Source organism: Poecile atricapillus, chromosome 11 (assembly GCF_030490865.1).
Source record: "Poecile atricapillus isolate bPoeAtr1 chromosome 11, bPoeAtr1.hap1, whole genome shotgun sequence".
Classification (NCBI taxonomy): Eukaryota; Metazoa; Chordata; class Aves; order Passeriformes; family Paridae; genus Poecile; species Poecile atricapillus.
The window spans coordinates 3,016,096-3,034,962 of record NC_081259.1 but is presented as its reverse complement, the minus strand read 5'-3'; the positions used below and the strand labels follow the sequence as shown (position 1 = coordinate 3,034,962).

The 18,867-nt window shown below is 46.1% G+C and overlaps 1 protein-coding gene across 1 annotated transcript in view; it reads left to right on the top strand.

The window, feature by feature from the left end:
- LRRK1 (leucine rich repeat kinase 1) overlaps nt 1-18,867 on the top strand; it is a 73,463-nt gene that overhangs the window by 48,244 nt on the left and 6,352 nt on the right. The window contains exons 21-31 of the mRNA XM_058847114.1: nt 2,682-2,853; nt 4,232-4,395; nt 5,542-5,681; nt 7,022-7,271; nt 8,702-8,868; nt 9,937-10,134; nt 10,788-11,065; nt 11,247-11,441; nt 12,217-12,368; nt 13,955-14,072; nt 15,266-15,382. Coding sequence (XP_058703097.1) covers nt 2,682-2,853; nt 4,232-4,395; nt 5,542-5,681; nt 7,022-7,271; nt 8,702-8,868; nt 9,937-10,134; nt 10,788-11,065; nt 11,247-11,441; nt 12,217-12,368; nt 13,955-14,072; nt 15,266-15,382 — 1,951 coding nt within the window. The remainder of the gene's footprint in view (nt 1-2,681; nt 2,854-4,231; nt 4,396-5,541; nt 5,682-7,021; nt 7,272-8,701; nt 8,869-9,936; nt 10,135-10,787; nt 11,066-11,246; nt 11,442-12,216; nt 12,369-13,954; nt 14,073-15,265; nt 15,383-18,867) is intronic.

The following is an 18,867-nucleotide window of genomic DNA, read 5'->3' as shown; positions in this document are numbered from 1 at the left end:
GGCTGGTGACAGGCTCAGCCACCAGCCCGGAGGGGCAGTGACACCGCTGGGGATGTGGCCATGAGCAGGTGGAAGCTGTAAGGGCTCAGCCGGCGCAGCTGCAGCCGGGAGAGGATGTGAGGCCACGGCTGCCAGGCCTGAAATATAGATGGGCTGGAGTTATCTGTTTCCAGTGAAAGATCCTCACTTCAGTGCAGCAGAAAACTTTGGGTAATCAATAATTGTGTCAGCCCTGAAAGTAGCAGCATTTTATTCCGCGTGAAGTCAGAAAAGCGTAGCTGCAGCAGCAACGTGATTTACTTGATTTTTAACCTCCATAGGTGTTGATCAATAGTTTTCCTAGAAATGGTCTAAGAAACCTCATTCTCTTTAAATGTTAATGAGTCCTCCTCCCCTCTGCCCCCCAATCCCTTTTCCTCTGGGCAGAGTTCCCTGCGATTTTTCTCTCTCCCATCTGCTTGGCGACAGCCTGTTGTTGGGCTAGCGGTGAGACCAGAGCTGTATTGCACTTTTGATGTGGCATTTGCATTTCACTTCCTTGCCCTTGCAGGACAGCGCGGCTGCATCGCCCTGAGCCTCTCGGGAGCTCTGAATGCCAGCACAAGTGCAGCATTCTCTGTGCTGTCATTATGCCTGTCACTTATCCAGTCCCGGATGCCAACAAATTTTCTCAGGCTTAACACAGATAAAGCAGCAATGTTTCTGCTCAGTCCAAAATGCCTTTTGGACTCCTTGTCACTATCTGCCATTTTTCACCAAGGCAATTACATTGTCTGTGCCTCGGGAACAAGGAAACTGCTTTTTCATGGCCTGCCCAATGTTTTTCTCAAAGATCCAAGCCACATTAGCAGAATATTCTTCCCACTGACGGGCTGTAGCTATAGCAGGTTGGATTAATTTAATGTACTAGCCAGACACAGAGCAGTTATTTGTTGCTGTGCTGCTGCAATTATTGTCTAGATTGCCAGATAGGGTTTCTGTGCAGTCAGTAGAGAAAGCAGCTGCCAGTTTCTGTTCTGAAAGGGTGGATGGGGGCATGTTTCACATATTTTCAAAATTTGCATTGGCTGTTGTTCAAGAGCGTCAAATCACCATCTGTGTTATAATCCACTAGATAGTGTGGCCCAGAAGGGCCTCACTGGCCCTTCTTACACTCCTAGACCTTTTCTTGGATGTGCTGGGGAAAATTTATTGGCTGCCGGATGATGCATCCACTACTTTTATAGAGCGAGAAGTTTTAGTTTGTTGCACTCCACTTTTCCGCCTAAGGTGCATATAACTTAGCTGTGTCCTGCTTTTTAAAATACAGTTAAAAGCGTGACCATTCTTATTCAATTTATAATTGAAACTTTTGCCAGTTTTACATTCCAGAGATGTTTCATGGAACAGATAATTTGATCATGTAATATGTTATCACGTGGGACATATGCAGAGAGCTGTTGTCTAATGATGGCTGTTTTTTCTGAGCCGATATTTCAGATTTTACAGAATGCTGCAGCTGCTAGAGAGAAAACATGAGAGGCTTTAAAGCAGTGGATTCTGACCCAGAATTAGTTCTGGTTCTGTTTAGTCCTTGCCAGTGTTATTTTGGTCAGGTCTCTTGGCCTTGTGCCTTGTTGCTGTCATTGTGCCCGTCAACGATGAGCCCCAGGTGCCAACACATTTTCTCAGGCTCAACACTGATAAAACAGCAGTGTGTCTGCTTATAAGCAAATAACATTTTAGATTATACAGGCATCCTGGGATGTGTTTGGTACAGAAGAGTATCACTGACAAGAGATTTACTGGCAAGTATTGAAAGCCATAAGCTGATAGTGTTCAAAACAGTTGCAGTGTTCCAGGATATTTAACCTCTCAAATATGAAAGATCAGGACAAATGAATATTCTGAGCTTACTGGGAGATCTGAAAATAATTTGAAAATGTTGTGGTCCCCTACACCAGCATAACTCCATTACTGCTGACTGGTCAGGCACAGATAACATCAAGTCTCCTTCACACTTGGGCAAAATACCTAATAATCTGATTTTAGAGGAATCTGAGCTAGATAAGTGTCTCTGCTAGCAACAGCCTGGCAAAGTAAGCTCTTGTTTTAGGGGCTTGGCAGGGATGTGGCTGGGATCCACCAGCTGCAGGATGGAGCAGCAGGAGTCCCTGTCACGCTGACCCATAAGGTGCTCTCATTCTGGGGCTGGGTTGAGGCAGTGCAGCCCAGTCCCTGCAGCCTGGAACTCCTTTCCCCCCTTCTGGGCTTACAGAACCTGAGCTGCTGGAGGTTGTTTTTGCACTGATCTCCTGTTCCACAGCTGTAATTCCCTGCTTACTACCAGGGCAGAGTAGTACCAAAAAAATGAGTCCCGACATCACAGCTGTTCTAATGACTCTAATATTTTAATGCATTTAATTTGTGAGTACACAAATGCTCATTACATCAATTTTAGCCCTTTCCAATAGCCCTGGCTGAATTATGTAATGTCTGTTTTGCCTCTGCTTGCTTCCATAGTGTAAATTAATTTCTCCATGTATTGCTGCAGCGCTTCAGTCTAAAAGCTTTTTTATATGCAGTAGGCTGTGCCATTAAAAATCTCTTTGGAGACTGAATTGCCCTATTATCTGGTAACAATGTACTCACTGTTAAAAGCTGTAGCTAAAATCTGAGCTGTTGAACTTGATGTGTTTCAGCTACCTCCTCCCTCATCTGCTTCCTACCAAGCCGGCGTTAGATATCCACGGGCTCTGCCACCAGACCACAAACACGGTCCAGAGGGTCTTCAAGATGAGTTTTGTCCCCGTTGGCTTTTGGCAAAGGTTCATAGCCCGAATGTTAATTAGCCTGGCAGAGATGGACCTCCAGGTAGGTTACTGTGTCTGTCTGCAAACAAAAGCAGACAGCTGAAATGGTTCAGTGTAAGTGGGATGTCTCTTCACATCCTGCTCGCTTCTGTCACAGACCTCAGTAACATTATTTGAGTAAACAGGGAGAGACGAGGCTCTGCACTGAAAATTGGATTCTGTTTTTACAGTAGGTGTCATGGAGAACAATAAATTGGCACTGAGGGAGAAAACCCAAGTTCTCCACAGCCTCTTTATAACGTGATCCCCTGGAAGGTCTCAGTTCCTCCAGCATCTTCCAATTACAAGTAATTGGAGTTCTGCCTGCGGCTCTTGTCCATGACCATTCCACCAGGCCAGACTCCCTCACAGCTTTGCCAGAGGAGATCTGGAATAGCTCCAGCAAAGCCAGATATCTGAATCTCTATGGGTTTAAATGGGAAGAAAATTACAGAACTGTTGCCTTCATGAGGCACCTGATTAGTGCAGGTGCTGTGAATGACATTAAAATAGTGTTTGCAGGGTTCTGAGAGATGAGTGAATTTTGATGCTGTGGCAGACGTGTTTGCAGCAGTTTCTATCTGAAACTGTAATAAGTATCTGCAAAATATTTATAGTGCTGCTCTGGTATCTTCTTAGCAGCTCTCCATTAAACCGTGGTCTGTCAGTGATGTACAGAACATGGAAAACTTGATACCTGTTTTTGCAAGGTCCTCTGTGTTCCAGGCTCCTCAAACCATGTAATAACTTTACCTCTTTTAATGGGCTGTCTTGGCAACCCCTTGCTTACATCCTCCTGGGCACTACATAATCCTAGAGCACCTTTCCTAGGGGCTTCATCCAGTCCTCATGAAGGGAGTGGAAAGGATGCCAGGCGTCAGACCTGTCTGCATGCAAATAAATGTTGGAACAGTGAGTTCAGTGGAGTCCTGCAGATTAACTTTTAAACAGAAATACATTTTGCTCTAAGTGCTGGTTTGAAGTGTCTTGGAGAAGAGCCATCTTCCTCCCACTAAAACAGGTGGAAAAGTTAACTCTCTGCATTGAGGGAAGACTTCATCATTCACTAGAACATTTAGTACTTTCGGTTTATAGGACTTCTGCGGATGCAGAATAAATACGGCAAATGTCACAGTTATAGAATTAATTTTGTGCACTAATATGAAATTGTTCTTTTTTGAATGGCACGAAGAAGATTTCCAGTGTGGAAAAATAAATTTTACCACGTGTATTTCCTTTCCATTGCAAAATTTTATATGAGCACAAGTCACTTTTTACGGGAAAAGGTACAACAGCACCTGTGAAAGCCAAAAAAAGAAATCACTTTCTTGCTAGATTACAACATTCTTATGAGAAACTGCAGCAGTTTAACAATTTTCATGCTTTTCTGCTTGTTTCAGCTCTTTGAAAACAAGAAGAACACCAAGACAAGAAACAAAAAGGTGACCATCTACAGCTTCACAGGCACCCAAAGGAACCGCTGCAGCACATTCCGAGTCAAAAGGACTCACACTGTTTACTGGCAGGAAGGTCTGTTCGTTACCTTTGATGGAGGCTATCTTAGGTAATTTGTGTTCATAATGCAGCATGTGTGACAGGGGACTAATAGAGTGTATGAAACACATCAGCTGAATGGAGATGAATGGGCCTGACCCAGACTATGTGCTCACTCATCAGGAGAAGAGGAGGCTCTTCTAATGGACATAACTCATCTGGTAACAACTGCTGACAAAAATGATGAATAACTGATTATTTGGCAGGTCTGAATGTATCAACCTTATCTGTTATTGCAGCCACAAATTGAAAGAGGCCTGAGAACAGAAAGTGAAATTCAGAGTGGGGCTCTGGCAGCTTAAAATCGTGCATTTTCACATGCAAAGATTTCCTTACCTCAATGAGTTTTCCACTAAATCCTAAAACTTCACCATTGCGTGGCAGTAATCCAGGTCAATGGAGGTGCTTCTGTGCAGCAGGGACTGTGGGCAAGTGCCTCAACCTGGCCAAGGCAGAATGTCTGCTGGCTGCAAGCCTGGGGAAAACCTCCTGTCCATGTTTTACGAATGCAGACATTTAAGGCTTTTGCTCCTTCACTCCCTGGCAAGACAGGGAGGAACCATTGGTGCTGTTGCATGGTTGGAGGCCAGAAGGAAACAGTGAACTTCCCAAGTTTCCAAGCTCAGTAGAGACCTGAGCCCAGACACAGCAAACCACAGGCTGGAATACTGAATTCTGGACCATGGTAGTGGTCATGCTGTCACCTCCCCATGTATTTCTGTGAGTTACACTTCAATAGGAATTGTGCAAAAATGATGTTCGTAAACTTTTCCTAATGGTTTCTGGAAATACCATTATTATTCCACTGGAATTTTATTACTTATTTTTCAACTCCCAACCTTCCATCATTCTGTATAGGGCATTTCTGTCAAAACTCTCCATAATACTCAATTTGCTTAGGCCACAGTTTTCCCTGGGCCTGACCAGCACTTACCCTTTGTGAGGAACTGGCATTTCTGTGCAAGAATTCTCTTCTGAAAGTCATTTTCAGAACAGACCCAGTTGAGTATCACCCTCCAAGCTAGATTGCTTTGTGATTCCATGACTCATGAACTGTGTGTTATTATGTAACTTGGGTTTCCTGCCAGAAAGAAAGTTTGTTGACACTGATATTCAGAAAAGCTTCACAGGTCTGTCTTTTGGCTTTCTCACACAGCGTCGAGTCTTCTGATGTGAACTGGAAAAAGAAAAAAAGTGGTGGAATTAAAATAATTTCCCAGTCAGAAGTGAGAGACTTTTCAGCCATGGCATTCATCACGGATCATGTCAACTCTTTGATAGATCAGTGGTTCCCTGGTAAGAGAACAACTGTAATTTTCTGTGCAGTGTTACGTCTTTTCAACAGAGGGTTCTTTGACAGTGATGTCCAGGTGCACAATTGAAGGTGTGTTAATTGAAGACCCCTCAGGTTCTGACGGTCTCAAGCCAATAACATTTGATAAAAGCTAATAAACCTGCAGACAGATCAAGATTAGTTGCCAACACTGGTCTAGACATTGTGTCTTCCAATCTGTCAGAGCAGCACAGGTGAAACATTACAGGTCAAACAGGACCTGTTCAAGAGACTCCATCCAATGCTCATAGCAGGGGCAGGATTTGGCCCAGACTGCTTGGTGCTGTCCCTTAAATACATTTGGGCATCAGCTGGGGCGAGGATTTTCCCATCATTTCCAACTTTCTGTGAGTTAAAAAATCCTGATGTGAGAGGCATGAGTGAATATGGTACCAAGGACTCCATGCCAAGGTAACTTCCTTGACTCCTGCAGCTGCTTTTCCTGTGCTCAGCACAGATCCTGCTGTTACCCAGCAGGCTGTTTGCAACCCCAATACACTTTGTTTGAAACCAAAACAAAAATCTGAAGTGCTCTTTGTTGTCCTACCCTGGTCTAGAAAGCAGAGCCAAAGTCTTTTAATTGGAGGCTCTGTGGAGGAAACAGTGGTGCACTCTCACATACTCACGTTCTACATGTTCTGAAGATGAAAGAACATTTGCCTTTGGATTAAAATAATGCTGAAGTTAATCAGTGAAGCTTGAGAAGAGCCACGACTTCAAAGGCTGTGTTCACCCTGACTAATTGTGGGCATTTATCAAAGCCTGTCACCACAAAATCTCCCTGTAGTTATGGGAAAAGTGTGAACCTCTCAAAAGCTTAATCATGGTAGAATCCACATTTCCCCTGGAGGGGCTGAACATGCAGCCCATGAGGGAGCCCACAGGACCTGTGTTGGAGCCTGCTCCCAACCCCATTCCCACCTCAAGCCATCTGGCAGTTTGCAGTCTGGGAGGAGACAGAGACACTCAGCAGGTAGAAGGGTCTCTCCAATGCTTTATTCACATCTAATATTTGCTGGTCCTGAGTACATTTGCCTTACAAGCCTGTGCATTACCTGTGACCAGAGCAGGTGAAAGTTGGGTTATAGCCACAGTCCTGTCTCCCCAGCACTGTCCCTGTACACTTTGCAGAGCTGTTTTCTATTGCAGTCAATACCCTGCAGCAAACTGCTGCTGTGTGAACAGGACCCTTTCCAGCCAGCAGATCCAGGTCGTGCTGCAGACACTGGAATGCTCTTGGAGCTGTTGTTCCTTCTCAGCGGTGTGAACGATGTTGTTTCCTGTTTGTTTGCTCTCTTTGAAGCCCTGACAGCCACGGAGAGTGATGGCACGTTGCTGATGGAGCAGTATGTGCCCTGCCACATCTGTGGTGCTGCCAGGCCAGAGCAGGGTGAGGGCGGTGAGAGGGCGGAGGATGTGCAGTACTTCAACATGGAGGATTGTGTCCTGACTGCCATCGAACTGGACTACATCACGTGTCCTAACCACCCTGACATCCCCGTGTCTCTCCAAGAGCTGGTCCCAGAGCTTTTCATGACTGATTTTCCTGCCAGGTAACGCATGACAGCCTTTGCTTGGGTTTCAGTGCACCTGTGTGATTTGGTTGGGCCCTTTTCCTAAGCTGCCACTGCTAGAGGGACATGCTGACCACAGAAACAAATCCATCTGCTCTCAATCCGTGCTCTGGCAGTTCATCCTGAACTGCACCCCTGGTGTTCAGCAGCTTGCTTAGACAATAGCTGTGTGCTGACCGAGTCATCACACCAGGGGTCCTTTGAGATCACTGTGGTGCAGTGTGAAAGTCCCTTTTTAAAGCCACAGCTGTCCTGCATTGCCCAGAACTCTGGCCAGTACTTTCTGTGTTTGGAGCCCTTCTGGGATACCCACAAAAGGAGATTTTTCATGTGGCAAAACAAAAAGGAAGTGCTGCTGCATCACAAGATTGGCACTGAAATGGCCTTAATTTTGTAAGGGCTTGTAGGTGAGTGAGTTTATGGACACCACAGGACTCACACTGAGCTGGGGCTCCTTGTCTGAGGGCTGCTGGATGTGTTTGGTGTGTGGCAGCCCTGAACAGCTGAAGGAGCTCTTCCCTACCCATTGCAGCACTGCCAAATCTTTAAGCTGCTTAACTGCATTCCCAGATGGGCTCAGTCTTACACCCCTTATTACTCAGTGTGCAGAGTAGGAGACCTGAGAGCAGGCAGGACAGGAGAGCAATGTCCCCTTTGGCTCCTGCTTTCTCAGACCTTTGAGTGCCCAGTGCAGAATCACGAGACCTCTAGACCAGACTGTCCTGTTGGCTGCCCTCAGAGCTCTCTGTGCTCTCACTGGCCTCTGTTGCTTTGTTGGGGTCATTTTTCTGGCCAAACACCCCATCACCTTGTCACACCAGCCTCCTCACTCTGTTATCTCCTGCAGATTTATTTGGCGGGTGCGAGGCGAGTGGAGATGTTTGAAGTGTGAACAGCTGTAAAAGTAGTCTCTGGGAGAGTGGGGAAATGATGAATTGCAGCCTGGGAACACTAAGCTGATTTGAATAATCAGGTTTCAGAGTGTGGGGCTGTTCATAAACATCCTGTCCTGCCTCGGTGGAAAAATGAGGAACAGGAGGTAAATGAAGCAATAAAAAAAAAAATCTTTAATATAGATAAATAGTGCAAGAATCAGTACCTGTGTCATCTGCTTGGAAAAAGGAGCTTATGTGCTTTCCAGATCTGTTTGATTCTTGTGGGATAAATTAGTCAAAAGCCTTTTGTGCTTCTCTGCTCAAATCACTTTTTTCTTTCAGAAATCTGTTGTACAACGTGAGCCAGCATGGAGTGCACTGAAATGACCAAGGTAGTTTAGGTGACCCAGTCCTCTTGGTAGATAAGGCAATTTGTGAAAATTAGGCATTTGTGAAAATGGAAATCACATAAAAAACGTGAATTTACAATGTCTTTGAAACTTTAATTAAAAACCCCCAATTTCTGTTTGGCAGACTGTTCCTGGAAAATAGCAAACTGGAATGCAGTGAAAATGAAAACAACGTTCTTGGCCAGGGTGGAAGTGGAACTGTTATATATCGGGCACGATACCAAGGAAAACCAGTGGCTGTGAAGAGATTTCAGATTAAAAAATGCAAAGGTTCTCCCACTTCAGCTGCAGGTACAGTGCATAGATTTGGTGTCAGGAATCTGGGAATCTGCAGTCTGGGATCCCAAGACCAAAGAGTTTGCAAAGTGCTGACGGCACCTGATTAAACAAAGCATGGAAATAGATGGGTTTCAATGGAGGAGGAGGATGCATCTGAGAGTTCTTCGTGAGCACTTCTAGTGATGAAGGTCACTGGCACTGCAGGAGAGGCTTCTCTCCTGCAGATCAGAGGTTGGATTTATAGGGTGCCAAGGCAGAACCCTTGATTGGGATGGGAGGTGAGATTTCAACTCCTGTTCCCATGCTATTTGGCCATGAGAAGTGTGAGTTTGCTTGGGTTTGCACTGAGGTCTCCACCTCTGAAGTAGTATCTTACCCCCTCTGTGCCAGCAGCTGGAGAAATCAAACTGGGAATCCTTCTGAGCCCACCAGCTTCTCCAGGCAGGGATGGGCTCTCCTGTGGAGCCCAGGTTTCCAGCAGAGCCTCAGTCCATGGACAGAGGAAAGGGAAAAGTGCCTCACATTCCTCATTTTTGTCAGGGGAGGATGTGGTGAATCCCTGAGCTGTGGAGGAGGCCAGCTGCTGTCCCAATGACAAATAACCTTTGGGAAGAGCCGACCTGCCCGAGCAGCCTGTGCTGGGCTGTGGCAGCAGGACCATTACTGTGATGGGTCTCTCTTCTGGCAGGGAAGCTGGGAAACTGTAGGAACTGGGAAACTGTGCAGCAAAGGGTCTGGAGCGTGCCATCTACACAGAGTCCCTGCTGGGAGAAGCACAGCACGAGTTTTCCAAAGTCATACAGGGGATATGTGAGAACAGCATGTGCCAGACACACCTGAGCCTGCTGTTTAAGGACCAAGGGAGCTCTCGCTTCCTGAGGCACCAGATATATCCTGCTTACAGCCAGTGTCTCTTAGTGGCTCATGCATCAGCATAAGGATTCAACTTAAAGCCTCACTGTTGACATAATCCCACCAGCTGCCTTGCTCTTGCAGCCCTTGCTCAGTGATCACCTCCCAAGGAGTTTGTGACTCGTTTCCTGAGCTGGGCAGTGACAAGGGGGTTGTGTGTCTTGGCAGATACCATGCTGAAGCACCTGCGGGCCATGGATGCCATGAAGAACTTCTCGGAGTTCCGTCAGGAAGCCAGCATGCTGCACTCCCTGCAGCACCCCTGCATCGTGTCCCTCATCGGCATCAGCATCCACCCGCTCTGCTTCGCCCTGGAGCTGGCCCCGCTGGGCAGCCTCACCACCGTCCTGTCTGAGAACTCCAAAGGTAACACCAGCCTCTCCCTCCACTCTTCCCCCAGTGACAAATGGTCAGCAGTGTTTAAATTACTCCTTGATTTGCTGGAGGGGATTTTCTTTTTTCCAGACTGAGGGAAGTGGGAGGGATGGAATTGTTCTTATATTGTGCTTTTGGGAACCTAGTAAAAATTGATGCTCAGGATTCTCAAAACTACATTGGAGACCTGGATTTTCAATTTCTCTGAAAATTAATATGGAGTGCATCTGTCTTCAGTGCTGCATGGATGGTGCTGTGTTTTTCCCCCTGCAGATGGATGTCTGGTACTCTAAATTATCTCATAATTATCTGTATTGCTGTCATTGTCAAATGAACAACACTAATTCCAAGATAAGTTGGGGCCATCTGACCCTCTTGGCACCTTGGCTTCGTGTCAACTTTCAGTCAAACACTAATTTCCACCAGAAGATTTAGCAGCCTAGAAGTGAAAGGGTTTAAAAAAAGAAACTAATAGGACTGTCAGACACATATAGTAACATAAACAGTGTCATTTCAAATGGTGGCATTGAGTGACGCTTCAAAATGTTGTCAGTTATTGCTCTGGAGTTAAAAAGGAGAGAGGGGGAAGAAGAAGCAGTTATGGCAATTACAGGAGCTGGAGACGAGCTGTTCCTTTGTGCCAGGGTCCTCCTTTGTGCCGCTGGGACACATGCTGACACACAAAATAGCCTACCAGATCGCCACAGGCCTGGCCTACCTGCACAAGAAGAACATCATCTTCTGTGACCTCAAGTCAGACAACATTTTGGTGTGGTCCCTGGACGTCAGGGAGCACATCAACATCAAGCTCTCCGACTACGGCATCTCCCGGCAGTCGTTCCACGAGGGCGCGCTGGGCGTGGAGGGCACTCCGGGCTACCAGGCCCCCGAGATCCGGCCCCGCATCGTCTACGACGAGAAGGTGACTGGGGAGAGGCTGTGAGGCAGCCCTGTGATGGCAGCGGGGGGCTGGCACCATCCCATGGCTCAATTCCCTTATCCATGCGTGGGGGTGGCGCTGGCTTTCCCACTGTGGTCTTCCCTGCTCTCCTCTCCACCCATCAATGGAGCCTTGCCCTGATTTTCCCCGTTTCTGGCTCTAGGTGGACATGTTCTCCTATGGGATGGTCCTGTACGAGCTGCTGTCTGGGCAGCGGCCTGTGCTGGGACACCACCAGCTCCAAATCGCAAAGAAACTGTCCAAAGGGATCCGTCCTGTCCTCGGGCAGCCCGAGGAGGTGCAGCTCTACAGGATGCAGGCACTCATGATGGAGTGTTGGGACACTAAGCCAGAAAAGGTACGAGACCACGCTCCTGTTCTCTGACCTGGCTGCCCTATTCGTGCAGGAGGGCTGAGCTTGCTCCTCGTGCGGCTCAGCTGCTCCATTGCCCGTTTACCCCTCCTGCTGATTTGGCCCAAAACTTCTGTTGACTTAAATGAGAGTTTTATGAATGAAATGATGACAGATCTGTGGTCTTAGACATCTGTGGTGACTTGAAGGTCCCTTGATGTCGATGGCAGTTAGGCTGCTGATTTCACCAGGGCAGGACATTACCCATAATTTCTAGAAACAGCTCCAGTGTCGTGCTGTGAGTGCAACTACGAAGAGTTCAAAATCCCCAAGATTATAAAAGGAAGTGTGAGGAAGAAAAAGCTTCAAAGTGCAAGAAAAGGATTATGCTGCATTATATTCTTCATTAATTTCAATTGGTGTTTTAGAGCTGCTGTCCTTCAAACAAAGGTCAGCCTGACTCTCAAATATCTACACACTGTGATGCAATGGGTGAGCTTCCAAAATCCGTAAACCTGAAGAAATGAATCAGTAAAATGTGTAAGAGAATGACAGACCAAGCTCCAAGCTTTAATAAATAATCACAGAATCTGAAAATGGTTTGGGTTGGAAGGAACCTTAAATATAATCCAGTTCCAGGGACACCCAGCCTGTGCTGGTGCTTGGGATTGCTCTGATCCAGGGGCAGGACCTTGTGCTTGGCCTTGCTGAACCTCCTGTTTATTATGGTTCTCCTATTTCATCTTGTGTGACGTGTCTTTCTCTTTTCCTTCCCCGTCAGCGTCCCCTGGCCATCTCCGTGGTTGGGCAGATGAAAGATCCAACCTTTGCCACGTTTATGTACCTGCTGCCCTGTGGGAAGCAATCTTCCTTCTTCTGCTCCCCGGGGCAGGAGTACACGGTGGTGTTCTGGGATGGGAAGGAGGACACCAGGTGAGAAGGCTCACATTAGCAATTTCTTTTTCTTCTTTTTAAGTAAAAAATCCTTCAGCATCTTCTCTTCTGGCTCTGGGAGGGAGGTAAAGAAGGTGAAAGTGAACTTGGATGAACGCCAAAAATACGGTGAACACTGTTTTCCCAAACTCTTTTAATTGGGAACAGTGGTTGCTTTATAAAGGATATTTAATGAGCTTAACTCTGCTTCAGTTAATATGAGGAGAAGATTAGGGCAGTGTAATGATTCACACACACAGGATGAAGCATTTGCACATGAGAACAGACGTGTTCTGCCTTTCCTAATGAGGCCATTTAACACTAAACCTTTCCTAATTGAGGCTGCAGTTCTGTCTCTCTTCTGCAAAGCAATTAAGCACATGCTTAAATCCTATTGCAATCATCGGGAGTTAACCACATGCCTGGAGCTGTGTGTGCATCCAAGTGTGCACTGCCAGTAAAATGTGCTCTGGACTGAAGGCATGTGCTTAAAATGTTATTAAATTGTGACTGAGATGATGGCATTTCGCTCAGCCACATGTGACCTGCGGCTAGTTAGGTTCATTTTTATGGATGCTGCTGATTTTTATAGCCTCAGTCTTATTTGGAAACATTCACAAACTGATCTGAATTTTATATTAATGTGTTCATTATTTGTAACCATTAAGCTAATGGGGAAAAGCACGAGATTTGTTGCTGAACTATTTGCTTTGCCATTTGTGGTCCCTGGTCAGTTGTTCAGTGCAGGCAGTGTAACTTTTCCTGCTGAACTGGTGAAGCACATGGCACTCCCAGATGTATTTTGAATACATGGATGATGTCCAAATATTCACAGCAATATATCTCAGTGAATCTGCTTCCTGACTGGACAATCCACTTGCTGGAGACCGCTGAATAACTAGTTACTCACATGTGACAGATTTCAGGATGTGTAATTGCTTGTGCCACAGTTGGTAAAACATCTGGGACTCGCAGATGTGCTTGTGAATATCCAGTTATTGTTCAAACATCCAAACCCAATAAACTTCCCCAAACAAACAAAATCCTTTTAGCTACAAAAACCTATTAATTAGTCATATTTATAAATAGTTTTATTAGGTTACAGATCTTTGCTCTGTAGAATCATGCTCCTCTATTTATGTACTGGAATAATAATGAAGCCAGATAATAGCTAGGCAGTGAACTTGGAGAGCAGATATTCCCTTGAGAACCTAATGGGCAAGATGGGCTGAGACTTCCGAGCTATTAATTACTGCTGTTCAGCTGGAGCTGTTTGTCTCACAGCTCAGTTACAGGAACAGACCACATATGTCCTCCTAACCCTGTGCAAAGTCAGAGGACAGAGTGTAAATCTTCAGAAGAAGAAGCAGAACAGAAGCAATTGCACATCTGCCCCTGAGGAAGAGCTGTGACACATCTTTCTTTTCCTTTCCAGTGAGGGATTTACAGTTTGGAGGGGTGTAGATCCTTGCAGCATCATCCACATCTGGGCAGATGTGTTGTGGCTTGGCCACAAGTGCCCCAAGTCCCTCGGCCCCATGCAGGAGGAATGTTGGCTGTATGAAATTGTTGCTTGCTCCTTTTAGGAACTACACGGTGGTGAACCTGGAGAAAGGAGTCATGGAAGTGCAGAGGATGAGCTGCCCAGGAATGAAGCTGTGCTGCCAACTCAAATTTCAGAATGCCCTGTGGGCAGCCACGGAGGTGAGCATTGCCTGTGCCCCCCTCGAGAGGGGCCTCGTTAGGGGAGACACAAACGAAGAGAAAGAGCCTGTTAAATTAGTAAAGCCAAAAGTGTGCGAGACAAAGGGCATCTCAGATGAGCAGCGTGACTTTGCATCTGCTGTCTCCAGGTGTTTTGTTTCTACCTGACACACAGATCCAGACTGTGCCTCCCAGAGCTCAGAGTGATCGTGGGAACCTCGGCTTTCCGAGGGGAAACTCTGGGTTGGAGCAATCTGTACCCAGGGGTTCATCTGGGAAATGTCCTTATCTGTGGGTGATAAAGGGAGGCAGGGACAGAAAACATGCATTTAAGGGTGGAGTTTTGAAAAAGGCCCGAGGGAATTGAATGTTGGTGGGAAATGGGTACCCAAGTTTTGTGTTTGCTGTGGAAAATTGCAGCTAAAAAGATAAGAGCCAGAGAGCGTGGCTGATTTATTCCCCAGAACCCCTGCCCACCCATCAGAAAAGGGCTGTTAAGTGTAAGCCAGTTCTGACACAATCATTTCACACAAAACAAAGGAAAAACAGACAAAAAAATTAAATGTACCTGAAGGTCAGTGGTTTAGAGTGGGGGAAAAAAAGGCCACGCTCTCTGAGTAAATAATTTGTGTTGGCTATTTCACTCTGCCCTGGCATGGAGGCTGTGAGTATAGAAATTTTTTTCTCCCCATAAGAAAATAAGATATTTTGACTTTTTCTGTTCTCAAATAGAGGTAAAACTCCAATTGTTGCTGGTTCTCAAACTGTGTGCTTTTAGTGAATCTAGTAGATTTAGGAGGTGTGGGGCAGGTGCAATTCCACATAAAATGTAATGTCCCTTGAATGGACAGATTAATGCAAAATAACATACAACCTGCTTCAGTTGTTTGGGATTTTTGCATTCAGGGTTGTCAGATGCTGCCTTTGGATGTGGTGATAAAACCCCTGCACTGGTGATTTTTGGTGACTTTTAGATAATGCATATATTGTCCACTGCCTATTCTGGGTAATGCAACACCCGCTTTCTACACACACGCCAAAGGCTCTCCATGGAGAACAGAAATTCACGCTTTGGATATCAATAAATACAAATGAAATCCAGTTTTGCAACCAATTAGCTCTTGCTCAGATATCAAGATACGAAAAGCAGGGAGGTGTATTGCGTTTATAGAACTTTATGTGCTCTTTCACAGGACCAGAAGATCTCTGTGTATGGATTGCAGGGCATGTGTCCCCTAAAGACTCCACTGAAGGGTTTAGACACTCCTGCCACTGTGAGCTGCTTCCTAGTGATGCCTCTTGTCAAAAGGGTAAGGAACAACCCAAAGGAAAAGGGGCACAAGTGAGACTGCTGCTGAGCCAAGCTGCCACACTCAGCTGGTGCTGAAGGACTTTGGAATGGCCAGGAACATTTTGGTACTGCAAGGAGAAGGTTTCCAGGTCTTTCTGCCCTGCCAGAGGACAGAGGGGTGGGCAAGAACCTGAGTCAGGGCATCGAAGCTGGCACTTCCAAGCCTGCTGGGAAAATAGTCAAAACAGATCAAATTCCTCGGCAAGGAAGTTTTCCAGCTGTGTTTCCACTTCACTGGAACACAAGGTTTAGGTTGATCAAGCAAAGTAGAGAAGACATGAAGCAATAATTAGAATAGAGATTTGTTAAGTGCTAATGCAGGAGGTGGGTACATGTGGCCTCTTGTACCCACTGTTTTCCTGGGCTGTGTGCTGTCATTTGTGTGCACAGTCATCCTTAAATGTTATCTAGGCTCAGCCACACTCCTGCTTTGATTTTGAATGAGAACACTTAGATAATACAGCTGTTTTGGGGAATGCTCTTATGGGTAACACGAATAATTACTCTTATGGGCAATAAAACAAGTTATATGTTATCTGCCTAGCCCTGGAATTGCCAGCATCCCGTTTCTGGCAGGAGAAATCTGACCTGAGTGCCTATTGCGGGCAAGTCTTGGGAGATGTATAAAAACTGTTTTCGAGCTAAATTACCTCCGGTTTGCTTACAGCCACCTCAAGTGAAAACATACAATTATGTTCCAACATTACTGGTAGCTGTGTAGCCTTTGCAAATGCCAGCAGACTGGGATGTGTCTGAGAGCTCAGCACGGGGCAGCTCTCGGAGCTGCTGGTTTATACCAGGCCTGTCCTGAGCCATTGTCCATTTCTGGCTCGTCTGCTGGGATTGCTGCTTGGACTGGATCTGAGGCAGATGGTTTGTGTAAGGTGTTCTGCTGCGCTTCCAAACATGGTGTAAGAAGCACTAAAGTAGGGCATCGATGGCACATCGTTGGCACAGGGCTGGATTTCTCTGCATCTGTTGGCTTTCCTTGGCTCCCAGACCTGCAGCGTTTGTCAGCTGTGGAGTTTCATTTCTGATGTGTAGGGCAAATTTCTTTTTCATGCTGCCTGAGGTTCCATCCAGGACAGTCGAAGGAGTCTTTTGCTTTCAGCTTTTCCACTGTCACACAGCTTGCAAAGCCATTCCTCAGGGGTTACAAGTGGCTTTATGTCTCCTGGTTTCTATTTCCAGTTTGTGGCTTGCCTAGAAAATGTCATAAATAATGCCAGGCTCTACAATAGCAATATTGAGTCTAGACACCTCCCTTCCTCCCCCGACCCTACCCAACCTTCCAGAAATCCACCTCCCTTCAGCTCACTCCTTCTTAGTTTATTGGACTTACTTTTTCCTCTCTCCTTTCTATGAATGAGTTTGGCAGTGAAATGGCCAGAGCAGCAGTCTGGGGATGTGCAGACCAGGCTGGCAAGAAATAAACCAGCCAGTTCTTCCAAAAGACCTATGTGGAAAGCTTACACTTGTCACACTCACTGCCTGGCCAGCAAGCTCTATCAGAGTTATCACAGTCATTGCTGACCAGTGGAGAAGAGAATTGCATTTCCCTGGGAAGAAAGCCTTTAGCTGGTGAGATGTGAGGTAACTTTTAGTCAGAGAATTGCCGAGGGATGTTGCTGGGAAGGGGAATTCTTTACGACTGCCTTGGGAAGGCTGATCCAAAAGAAATAGTTTCCAAAACTTGGTTTCTCATCCAAAGGAAGCATCATGGAAATTTGAAAGCAAGCGAGAGGGGCCCAGAATCTGAAACTCACCCGCCAAGGAAAAGTCTTGTACAATTTAAGCTTTTTGTTGCATGCTTTTTGTCACCAGGATGATTCTTTTGGTAAACAACACAATTTCCAGAAGAAAAAAAGAAAACAAATTAGCAAATGAACAGGTTAAAAAGGGCAAACTAAGACACATTCTGCCTTGGTTTGTAACTTTCTTACAAAGAGATGTGGAGGGAGAGAAAAACGTGAATGGGTGCAAATCTTTGGCCTCGCACAGAAACCTGGAACACATGGAAACAAAAGCTGCATTTAAAGGCTGCAGCCAGCACTGCCAGACCCTGTGGGGATGAGAGGAGGAGGTGACCAGGCCCTGGTGTGGCATTTTTTGCCATTTCTCCTGACGTGCTGGCAGCAGGACAGGACGTCTGGAGCCGGCTCATCCCTGCACATCGCAGCCCGGCACGGCCCCGCTCGGGGCCTTCCTCCTGGCACGGTGGGGCTGCTGGCAGCACAGGGCCTTCAAATGCAGTTTTGTTGCTGGGTGTTTTTGTTGGCTCTTCGTGGAGCCCAAATGTTGAAAATGAATTCTGAGAAAGTTACTTAAGGTTTCTGGAGGCTGCAGCCCTGCCTGCCTTTGGAATACCCTGGAATACCCTGATCAGGGGAGTTTTGCCTCACAGGCACTGGATGAAATCTGGCAAGTCAATGGCACCTGTGGGGAGGTGGTTTTTGACATGGTCTTCTGGAGAATTGGTCACTCCCTCACCTCAGTCATGTGAGGGATGGCAGGGTGAGGGCATTTCTCAGCACTTGAATTCCTACTCCTTGTTTCTTATCTCTCTGAGAGATAACAGTGGCTGGACAGAAACAGGTCCTGATAGCCAAGACAGAGAGGAATAAATGCCCCAATGGAAAAAGTATCTTCCAAATTTGCTTCCACTGTTTTTCCATCCCAGACAAGCCAGGATTTGGCACTGGCATTACTGGTAACACCAGGAGGGGTTCCCTGACCCACCTCTGCCTGGTTATGGTGCTCACTGCTCAGTGCCAACAAAATTTGGCCTGTGGAACCCAAAAGGGAATAGGGATTCTATCCTGTAGTAGCTGACACTAATCAAGGAATTCAAAATAATTTTTTGTGAAGACTGTGCTTGGATAATTCCGCGTTATCAAATCAAATGAGACAAAATTATAATTTCTGAAGATTTTAATTGTGTCCTGTGTCATGCTGGGAGCAGTTCAAGTTGACATGCCCACATTACAGTTAATATCTGATGTTCCCATCTCAATTTAATTTTTCCATTTCTAGTAAGAAATGCCTCTTGTGTGGGGTTCTTCAGACTGAAAAAGTTGGACCATTTTTTACCAGAGAAATGTGGGCTGTTCTGCTTTGTTTTATTCAGTTTTAAATGATTGAACTCCCTTCCAAAGGAAAAGTAACCCAAAACCCAGCTTGTGCAAAGCATTGTGCCATGATCCAACCTACTGATGCAACTCCTTGGCAAAGCCACTTCCAGGAGCCTTTGCACCAGATCCACATGGCAGCAGGGACATGGCACTGAGCACTGCAGGTCGTTGGGATTTCTTTTAATTAGTGGTTAGAGAATTGGGACTGGACTGAGTTAGTCCAAGCCCCATTTCACAACTTTCCACTTGCTTTCCTAGTTTTTCCCATTACAGTAAAATTCTGCTGTGATTTGGATTAGTCATAGGGGCTCAG